Raw genomic sequence first — 11,106 nt, forward strand, 5'->3', positions numbered from 1 at the left:
ACAATTTGGTGTTATTCTGAGATTTTTGAAGACAACAGTCATTTAAGCCCAATATTGATGCCTAAAGTCTAAATTGGATTCAGTGCCCCACTCCCGCGGCCAAGCCCACTCATTGTCTACTTCAATATTTGTTCCATATGACTATATCACATATATTTTTCAAGTATGTTTTGAAATTTCAAGTCATATTTTTTTTGACAAAAATGTTTAAAGGATTTTAAATATGAGTAACAGTTCATGATTTAATAGTTATGAGATTTTTCTAAATTTATATAGTTTTAATACAACGTTGATTTTGTGGAGTTCGAACTTTGGCGCCCGAAATATGGGTTTATTTCTAATTATCTACTTAAATATCTAAATTAATTATATCGACTATAAAATATTACATACAGGAGCACCTACGTGTAATTTACATGTCATTCTTATTATATAGGAGTTAAAAACTAACAGGACGGAACCAGAAATAAAATTTACGGGGGACCGACTAATATTTGAAGAAACCAAATTACATTATTTTATATTTTTTTTCAAAATTTAACACTAAAATTTCTGCCAACTTAAACAGTTGACAGATACCGAGACTCCCTCCAGTGCCCTCTAGTTCTCCCTCTGAAAACTAGGTCAAGCTTCTTGCACTAACAAATTGCAGAAGATAAATAAGAATATTAACCAGGTCAAGCTCAATGCAATGAGTGACAGATAAGAATATCTACTTTTTATCGATATTGCATGTTAGTTAATATTTAGAAAAAATTTGGTTAGTGCGTAATTTCGTATCACACTTTAAAATTTTAGATAGACTCGTAATATGGCGACCCTTTTTGATATAATTGGCGAAGGATGGGTTTTGGGATTGTCTGACACACATGTTAAAAAATTATTTTACGATATAATAATTAAACTGAAACAAATAAACATTATTATCTAAGTTTGAAAAAGAAAACATTACAATCTATAATGTTAACTAGAGAAATAACCTTTAGGTCAATCTCTAAGAATTCTAGCAGAATTATAAGATGACTGGTTTGGTGGTTTGGAATCACGCATCAACCATATTCACGTTTCATCAATATTCACGTCTTCAACTATATTTCCTTCCATTGCGACGTTGAAGCATTCCCCACAAAAAACTATGCTTGTACTTGTACCACTCTGTAGTTAAAAAGAAAAAATCATTATAATCAAGCACATGCTATAATTAGGTGCTGCATACATGATCCAATACTTCATCAAATGAATTTTTACTTTATCTTCCCAGATGATGTTTGAAGCGGCCGTGCAACTACAACCAATATGACAATACAAGTAATACTATAAGCATAGCAAAATGAAAGATGACCTTGCACCCTTTTATTACGTTCAATATACTTCTGTTCATTTCATATGCATATACATAGGCAATTGGGACAGCATATCTCATGGATAATCACTTCTTTCATTAAGCCGGACCACTGGGCCCTTAAGTTTTTGGCTGAGCAGAAAGTGAGAAAGTGGTTGCAGCATAAATGGATAACAAATTGATGAAGTACAATTATACAAATCTTTACAGAAAAGTTCAAGAATATACTGTGCGCAACAGAAGGCCTTGGATTCCTGTTTTAAAGAATAGTTTTGAAGGAGGGGTTAAGGACAGAAAAGCTAGAGTAGTATAGCAAGGGTGTTGTAATCTATTACTGTAAGTAGAGGTTTAGTATAAAAAGATCATCAATATTTTAATTACGTTCATGTTTGAACTATTATTCAGAAAATAGAAGTTATTATTCCACCAGCGTCTCTCTCTCTCTCTCTAACTGAATCCTATCAGATTCTCTTGCATTTCAAGCTTAAAATATCTATTCCTTAACTTGTTTTACTGTTCTAAGAAATCAAGCACACACAAAAACATCAGAAAAACAGAAAACTACATGTCAAAGCATAACACCAAATTTAATAGTGTCGTCATAGATTTAGTAATTTTATAGCATAAAATGACAAATTATAGCATTTAAAAAAAACTCGCATAAATATTTAGCCAAAGGAATACTTGATTGGCATATAATAGAATTACTTCATCCAAGATGCAACTCGAGAAGTTTTAGTGGGAAAAGTTTCCTCAACTGTATGCACATCAAAATCAGCATACAAATTCTTCCGTTCAGTATCTCTAGTAAGCTTAAGACCTGAATAATAGACATCGACTCCAAATTACAATTAAGCTGAAATTAATAGAAGCACTTTATGGACTCAAATCATCATTTTAACAAATCACACCATGGAAAACTTTTGTCTGCTGTAAATTTATACGTTTTACATCTACGTTTTACAAATTCAAATTCCAACATTGTCAATTACTCTATGAATTAAAAGGTGTTTATTCAAATACCAAGTATAACAAGAAGAAGGAAATTCCTATTTAAATTATGGCGCTGTTAGTTTATTTTTACATTAAACAAATACTATCAGTCCATATTCGACAAGAAAGTTTATTCTAAAAATACTGTACGGCCATCATCAGGGAATAGAGTAGCGTCTAGATCTGGTACAGGAAGTTACGAAAAAGGTACACAAACCAATCAGAGAAGCACATTAATTTAGTGAACATTGTTAAAAAGAGCCTGTACACATTTAATATTTCGTTGTTGTCTACAACAGAAGACTGGATGGTTAAAATTAAGACCCTGATTACAAGCTAGCAAGGCATTATATTTGTGACCTCATTTATTCACTAAAGTTAATTCCTTCAACAGTTGTGAAAAGGTAAGACTATATATCTAAAGATCATATGCCAATCAGGAATCTGAACAATCGCCTAAAAAGTATTCAATTGGGAATATGAACAATTACCGCAGAGGAACGGAAGGAATACCAAGTATTTATCTACTATATATGCAAAAAGATAATAAATAGGGTCTTTGAAAAAGATGAAGAGACTAAAGTAATTATCTGCACCTTTTGCTTTCTGCACCCATGTACTATTCTGGGCATTACCGCATCTAGTAGGTTGCAGCTGCTCTAAAATAATTGGATGGACATTAAAGAAGAATCCACAGTAATAATATTTTGAGGCTTCATCTGAGCCAATCACGGTCAGATGCTATGGATTTACATGGCCTACAACAGCTTCCTCAAGCAATTGCAGAAAACCAGGGCAATATGGTTGCACTGATGACATCAGTAATATGTTGGGTAGTATTTCAATTCTGGTGGATTATATTTGTTGCTGTATATATTTTGTTGAGATTGTTTGACGAATTGATTAAAAGAAAGGTCGGAAAATGCTACAAATGCGGACTGAGTTGGCTCATGATCAGGGAGAACCATATTCAAAACTCAATTTTTTGAGAAGCATCTACAAGAGAGGCGGTGTTACTTATACCAATTTACAGCAACCTGAGCAGCATGTCTTAAGGGATGAAAAGAGTTCACAGCATTCAAGTGATGGAGAGCGCCTTATACAGGAGGCAGAACTCGAACAATTAGAGAGTGATACCGACAGGTTGAGGACTGAAATTATGAATATCCAAAAGGAACAGGAGAATGCAGATAATTATCTGTTATCTGTTAAAGAGAGGCTGAGAAGGACTGAACAGAAGCAACAGCAGATGTTCATTAGCATGGCCAAAGCATTTCAGAACCCCTTATTTAGCGAGATTCTTATGCAGCAGCTCAGGCCGAAAGAAGCACTGGAGACTGCTGGAACTTCAAAGAAACAAAAGCTGATTGCTCCACAGTGCAACAAAGGTCCAGCGGAGGCATCCTATTATCCTATATATGCAAAAAGATATAAATAGGGTCTTTGAAAAAGATGAAGAGACTAAAGTAATTATCTGCACCTTTTGCTTTCTGCACCCATGTACTATTCTGGGCATTACCGCATCTAGTAGGTTGCAGGTGCAGCTGCTCTAAATAATTGGATGGACATTAAAGAAGAATCCACAGTAATAATATTTTGAGGCTTCATCTGAGCAAATCACGGTCAGATGCTATGGATTTAGATGGCCTGCAACAGCTTCCTCAAACAATTGCTGAAAACCAGGGCACTTGTTAAGAAAATTATAAGAATAAGTTTATAACAAGATCAATAATATTAATCTAAAGGAACTTATTACTAGACCTTCTCATGTAAAAGTAATGCACATGAATGATTACTGAACATGAAAATATGCAAGATATAAAATGATGGTCAACATGTCTGCTGCTTAATCCTCTTTATTGCTTCTAGTTTATGTTTGCACTAGCCAAAAAGATAACTAATAATAAACATGCAGATTCGTTTTACAGAAACAAAGTCGTAGCCAGTGTCTTACTTACACTTTACACACACACAATTACACAAAGCTAGATCAACCAAAAATGAACGTGAACGTATCCATTCTAGATTTCTTCTTCATACACTTTACACACAATCATTGTTTCTGCAAGTAATTCAGAAATTCAAATAAAAATGAAGAATTAAATATAATAAAAAAAAATTATACTCATAAAAGATTGTACAAGAAGAGGACCTTAAGAATCTCTGCACTCCATGAAATGGTGAGCAGTGAGCCCAACAATTGCTTGCAGGAAACATAAAAACATTTTCAAACTTGAGTTGAAACTGTACGGGGACGGGGACGAGATTCGTGGAGCACTTTCTTCATTGTTTCTGCAAGTAATTCAGAAATTCGAATAAAAATGAAGAATTAAACTAAAAAAAACATAAATTATACTCATAAAAGATTGCACAAGTGAATAGAGTCTCGAAATTGATACCTTATATTTAATAAAAAAGGGGCGATTGAGAGACCGAATATGATGAGACAGCTTCGTGTACAAAAAGAAATCAATCGGCTGCAACTCGATTTCACCTCCAAAACCATGATTACATGAAATTGATTACAATAAACGGGTGCTAATCCCTAACCCTAAGCCGTATTATATAGGCCGAGCAAGTGCCATTTCCTTATTTTTGAAGCCCAGTAAGCAAAACATAGGCTTGGTAAATTAGGTGGTCAACCAGCTCCTATTCAAAGCCCAAGTCCAACTTTTAGTAAATCAAGTGACCCAAGTCCACTGCCATTTCCTTCTTCATGGGCTTGGTAAATCAAGTGACCCACTCCGACTAAACGTGTTTAAAATTTAAAATTTAAAAATTATATATTAATAGGATTAAAAATAAAAATATTACTTATTATTAAAATACATTACATAATTAAAAAATAAAATATTACAAGAACATGACAATTTAAAATATTACATCTGAAACAAATCTATCTATTATATATCTAATACAGCAACAGGGGTTCGCTGAGCAAATTTAATCATAAATACAATAATTAATGTTCATATAATATTTGTTTTAACCATTAATGTTCATTCATTATTTAATCATAGATACGGTAATTAATGAGCAAATTTAATCATGAATATAATAGTTAATATCCATACAATATTTGTTTTAGCCATTAATACTCATTCATTATTTAATCATAAATACATTAATTAATATCCAAATATTATTTGTTTTAATCATTAATACTCATTCATTATTATATAATTAATACATATTCATTCATGTAATTTTTATTACCTCAATTAAAACATCATTAATATGTAAGTCATTAAAAATAATTTCTTCATAAAATTTACATACTCTATTAAAAAATTAGTATAAAAAATTTAAATGATAACCATTGCATAAGAATTCATATAATACATAAGTTATCACATCATTAACTTATTAATATCGATTAGTTTGTTGCATACTTAATATATATATATATATATATATTTATAACTAATTATTATAGAGATATATGCATGGATCATATAATACCTAAGTTATGACTTACTAATATAGATTAATAATTGCATACTTAATATATACATATTCATTTATAACTAATTATTATAGAAATACATGCACGCATGTATACATACATACATCCAAACATATGTACGTATGTACGTATATATGTATATATATAATAATTTAGTTAGAGATGTTATATTTTCAGAGCAGGTTCTTAATTATCAGAGCAAGACAATAAAAAATATTATATTACCCTCAGTTTATTTTTCTATTTGGCATGGCGTAGTATTGTCTTATCCTTTTTATTTGCTCCGAAAATTAAAAACCCTCGTCTTCAAATGAAATTTCCCTTAAATTTCCCTTTTAGTTAATGATTCAAATTTTTTTGTCTACAAAAATTGTCCTTATTTTTAACGTAAGTTAAATTCTAAAAACGAGAATACATACATTATTAATTATCAAATTAATAATATAAATAAGTGAATTTTAAATATAAAGTAAAATTAAATATTAATATTAATAGTAATAATTTTAAATTTCATTAAAAAAAAATATTTCATTTTAATAGCAGGTTTATAAAACATATATATTAAAAATTCTAATAATAATAATAATTATTATTTATATTATATTAATAATAATTATAATAATAATAATATTATTATTATAACAAAATAAATAATATTAATACATGAGAAACTTGAGTACAAAATCATGTTATTTATAAAAAGTGGTAGTACATTTAAATTATAATAAATTTTATTTGTACAAAATATTATTGTTCGTCATTAATTTTAATGATATTATCACAGCCTACCAGTGACCTTTAATAACACAGTTGACTGACATATACCATATTTATCACATTAACACTAATATTTAGATCTATTATAAATATTTGCGAATTAAATATTACAAACAAATGAACTAGATAAACTTATATATTAAATATGATTATGTGGATCAGAACCATTGATACCTCTAACTGAATATATATTTATATCTAACCATGTCATACTTTAAGTATTATATTTTTGTATTTACACAAAAATAAATAAATTATGGGCTTTCATATATATATATACATACATATATATATATATAAATACACACACATATATATATATATATGTATATATAATATATACACACATATATATATGTATATGTATGTGTGAATTTATGTAAAAAAAACCTTTAACTTATGGTCTTCATAATTCATAAAATATATGATAATGTTGGTTTATATTGGTATTTTACTGCGTCATTATGGCATGAACGGATAATATTAACTAAAATAAATAATCTTGGTAAAGTTTACATATTAAAATACAACCCGAAAGCGCCTAGTATGCCGTGAGATGTGGATTTATTAATATTTTTTGAGAGAGGGGAAAGAGTTACTGAGGTCGGAAATTAAAATTGAAGAATACTAAAATTCAAATAACAATTATAAAATAAAATCTTATGTAAACAAACAACTATATTATGTAAAATTACTAAAATTTCTAAAAAAAATTCATGGATCGTCCTTAACAGTAAAAAACAAGAAATGTCACTACAAGTCTCTACGTTAATTGTAGATAAACACTATTGCACCAATGTCATCAAAATAAAAATCTACTCATATACAAAAATAAATCCATCATCATTAGGAGGGGGGACAACATGAAATATTATCAACAAGAATAACTAAAATAATATCGATTCGCCCAATATAGAGCATGTCCGTGCATTGCACGGGCTATAGAGCTAGTTAATCATTATTATGGAACATTGTGATATGCTCAACCAGATCGAATTGTAGTTGACAATATTTCTGCCTGTCACAAAGTTGGATAGTCCTTCCGATATACATTTCATTAGAGGCTAAAGATTCTTCGCCTAAGTTTGGAGGCGGTAAGCCATATGTTGCATCATCGTAAGATGGTAAAGCGCCAAAGGGAGTGGCGTATGTGTCTCTCTCATCCTCAACAATCATATTATGTAGTATAATACACGCTCTCATTATTTTAGCGAGATCTTCTTTATCCCAAAATTGTGTTGGATCATGTACAATTGCAAATTGAGATTGCAACACGCCAAATGTCATTTCTACGTTTTTTCGATGACCTTCTTGATATTTGGAGAACAATTTTCTCTTTTCACCCTGTGGGCGTGGAATTGTTTCACGAACGTAGCCCATTCAGGATAGATTCCATCTGTTAGATAGTACCCCATGTTATAGTTGTTACCATTAATATTGTAATTTACCTGAGGAGCACGACCTTCTAGTACATCATCAAATATCGGTTATCGGTCTAACACATTCATGTCGTTATTAGAACCAGCAACTCCGAAAAATGCATGTCATATCCATAGGTCCGATGAGGCAACAACATTAAACAATATTGTTGGAACTCCTTTATGACCCCTCATGAACATCCCTTTCCATGCTTTAGGGCAATTTTTCCACTGCAAATGCATGTAGTCAATACTCCCCATCATTCCGGGAAAACCGCGAGCCTTTCCCATTTTTATGAGACGTTGTACATCATTTGAGTTTGGCTTTCGCAAATATTCACTCTCAAAAATTAAAATAATATTGGTAACAAATTTTTTCAAGCATTCAATTGCAGTGGACGTACCAATGCACACATAATCATCAACTGCATCCGTTCCAATTCCATATGCCAACATGCGTATGGCCGCCGTGAATTTTGTAAAGGTGATAGGCCCTTTCTTTCCAATGCATCAACCTTCTACTGAAAATATGGATCAAAATTTGAAAGAGCATCCACAATTCGAAGGAACACGTGTCTTCCCATTCGAAACCGTCGTCGGAATGTATCTAGAGGGTATACTGGATTTTGAGCAAAATAATCTCTCTCCAATCGTTCATGACCCGCTTCACGGTCTTTGCATATCACTCGTTTAGTCGTGGTTGACGAGCCTTCTTCAATAAATTCTTTAGACATATCAGAGTTCTCATCCGTAGTATATATTTTGATTGCACTGTGAATGAAAAAAATGAGTTGCAGACTATCACAAAGAACAGACATGTTTTATAGGAGATAAAAATAATAAAAGAAAACGGCTAGTTCGAACTAAAAATAAACAAGAACTAAATTACAACGGCTAGTTCCAAATAGAAACAAACAAAAACTAACTTCCAAGAACTTATTCCAAACAGAATCAAACGAACAATTAGTTTCCAACAACTAATTCCAAATAAAAATAAACAAGCAACTAGATTCCAATGGCTAGTTCCACCTGCGTCTTGATTTGACTTCCTCAATAATTTTGGCATAAATCTCTCGTTGAGCCTCTTTCATTATACTAGTATCAAGCGTAAGAAGTTGCATATCTGATTCATTCTCTTTCCTAGCCTCCTCTTTTTCTTAAGTTCATTGAACTCTGCCATTAGATCTAATCTCCTGCATAAACTAGCTTTTATTTCTTCATAATCTTTTTTTTAAGATCATTAAACTCTGCCTTTTTTTCCCCTCCCTCTTAGCTGCTTTTGTACCTTTAGGACGAACCGGTGATTCAACAACATTCTCATCTGTTGGTGTTTCATTCATCAATGATGAGTAATTTCCAAAATCACTAAATTTAGTTCTCTTTGCACTTCCATTATTTGTCTCTTTAGGCTGTCTCCATTTAGGATGTCTCTTTAGATCATTCCAATGTTTGTCAAAATTAAACTTCTTATTGTATTTAGTTTTATGGAAACCATGAGCTGCCGCAATTATGTTGTCCAAATTTGTACCACTCCCCATTTTTGAGACAGCTTCCTCATAACATGTTCTATATTGCTAAGCCCCTTCATTTATTTGTTGCCACATTTTTTTGATAGATATTACCCCTCTTTTGATAATACCGTGATTACTTTATTCACAATAGTTACAAATTTGATCCCAAAATTCACCTTTTTTATTCGCCCCGATCAAGGGATCAATCGACACATTCAACCATGCGCTAATTAAGAGTTTATCTTCAGGAGGTCATTTCACTTGTTAGGGGAATGACAAGGGTTTGGAAGGTGGTATTGGGTTAACGATATATGAAACTAATATCATATGACGTATGTTTAGTTGATTGCTATAATTGATATTGATAGTATATTAATATCATGTTTGGTTGATTGTTGCAATTTATATGAGTAATTTTAAATATTTTTAAGGTTATAATTTTAAATAATTTAAATAATAAAACATTTAATATTTTTTTTATATTTTTTAATTGCTAACTTAATTTTGTATTATAAAATTACACGTAGTATATAAATTATTATAATTATTATTTTAAATTTCTTATTGTGTGCTATTTTTCGGCTGTAAATATCATTTAATATTATTTTTTCAATAGTCATTTTTAAATTAATATTTATAAACTTAGGGGTGTATCCTTATTTAATAAATTTTTTAGGTTCAATAATTCACTTTGGATATTAGAAATATTTAAAAACTAGTTGCCCTCCTATCTCTCTCTTTCGCAAAATCTTAATTCTTATTTTTTCGATTGGTTAATGATAAACACTGTTTTGATAATTTTTCCTAATTTTTATTTACTTCAAATAAATCTATCTCTTCATTAAGAGTTTTAGTTCTATGTATAGGTTTTCTTAACTATATATTGTGTTTTGTTCTCTCTCATTGTGAGAGTTTAGTTTGTTTGTTTTGTTCTCTGGAATCGTACATCTACAAAATTTCGTATATTGGTTCATTGATAGGGGTCCTATCAGATTACGACTATTATTAATTGTTCGAATGCGTTTCGACACGTCAAATTTCTGTGGTCTCACAATTTCAACAGATTGTTGGATTGTCTTTATAAAATGATGTATATGTCAACTATGCGAGCGAGAAATATACAACAGTGAAAGATCCGATCAACGATCGTAGTTTTGTTCAAAAAGACTATGATTTGATTTATCTTGATACGTATTTATTCAGTTTTAATTATTATTATAATTTTTTTTGGATTTTAATTAATAAACTAATTGAATATCCAATTTTTTTTAATAAATGACAGCTAATTTAACAATCTTGAACATTTTTTTTTAACGTAGGTAACCGGCGGCCGCTACCCATCGGGTGCGCACTAGATAAACCTTACGGGCTCCTAAAGTTCAACAACTTCCATTTAGATTTTTGAAATATTAAAATAATAAATTAATAATTGGTACACTGATATAGAATTCAGGATTTTAGAAATCAAACTCCAATTAAAATTCTAATATCTAATTTAGCAGTTTTTAATTTTGTAGGGTTCAAAATGCCCCGTTAAAATTTTAAAAATATTAAAACTTAGTAAAATGCACAACAATCCAATTAGAAAAAATTGGGGAA

General features: G+C 30.6%; 3 protein-coding genes across 3 annotated transcripts; 1 reads left to right on the forward strand and 2 right to left on the reverse strand.

The window, feature by feature from the left end:
* Nucleotides 1-3,257: 3,257 nt before the first annotated feature.
* On the forward strand, nt 3,258-3,773 carry LOC141686211 (heat stress transcription factor A-2b-like). Its single transcript, XM_074491261.1, has one exon. It carries the CDS (start codon nt 3,258-3,260, stop codon nt 3,771-3,773), a length of 516 nt encoding a protein of 171 aa, XP_074347362.1.
* Nucleotides 3,774-7,529: 3,756 nt separating this feature from the next.
* Nucleotides 7,530-7,958, reverse strand: LOC141686212 (uncharacterized). Its single transcript, XM_074491262.1, has one exon. It carries the CDS (start codon nt 7,956-7,958, stop codon nt 7,530-7,532), a length of 429 nt encoding a protein of 142 aa, XP_074347363.1.
* Nucleotides 7,959-8,122: 164 nt separating this feature from the next.
* On the reverse strand, nt 8,123-8,452 carry LOC141686213 (uncharacterized). The gene has a single exon (XM_074491263.1). The coding sequence runs from the start codon at nt 8,450-8,452 to the stop codon at nt 8,123-8,125; it is 330 nt and encodes a 109-aa protein (XP_074347364.1).
* Nucleotides 8,453-11,106: the final 2,654 nt, after the last annotated feature.

This window comes from Apium graveolens, chromosome 9, assembly GCF_009905375.1.
Source record: "Apium graveolens cultivar Ventura chromosome 9, ASM990537v1, whole genome shotgun sequence".
In the NCBI taxonomy this organism is placed as follows: Eukaryota; Viridiplantae; Streptophyta; class Magnoliopsida; order Apiales; family Apiaceae; genus Apium; species Apium graveolens.

What these genes read in the sequence shown, in the direction of transcription:
- LOC141686211 (XM_074491261.1), top strand. Translation starts at nt 3,258, where the DNA reads ATGCTACAAATGCGGACTGAGTTGGCTCATGATCAGGGAGAACCATAT.
- LOC141686212 (XM_074491262.1), bottom strand. Translation starts at nt 7,958, where the DNA reads ATGGGCTACGTTCGTGAAACAATTCCACGCCCACAGGGTGAAAAGAGA.
- LOC141686213 (XM_074491263.1), bottom strand. Translation starts at nt 8,452, where the DNA reads ATGTTGGCATATGGAATTGGAACGGATGCAGTTGATGATTATGTGTGC.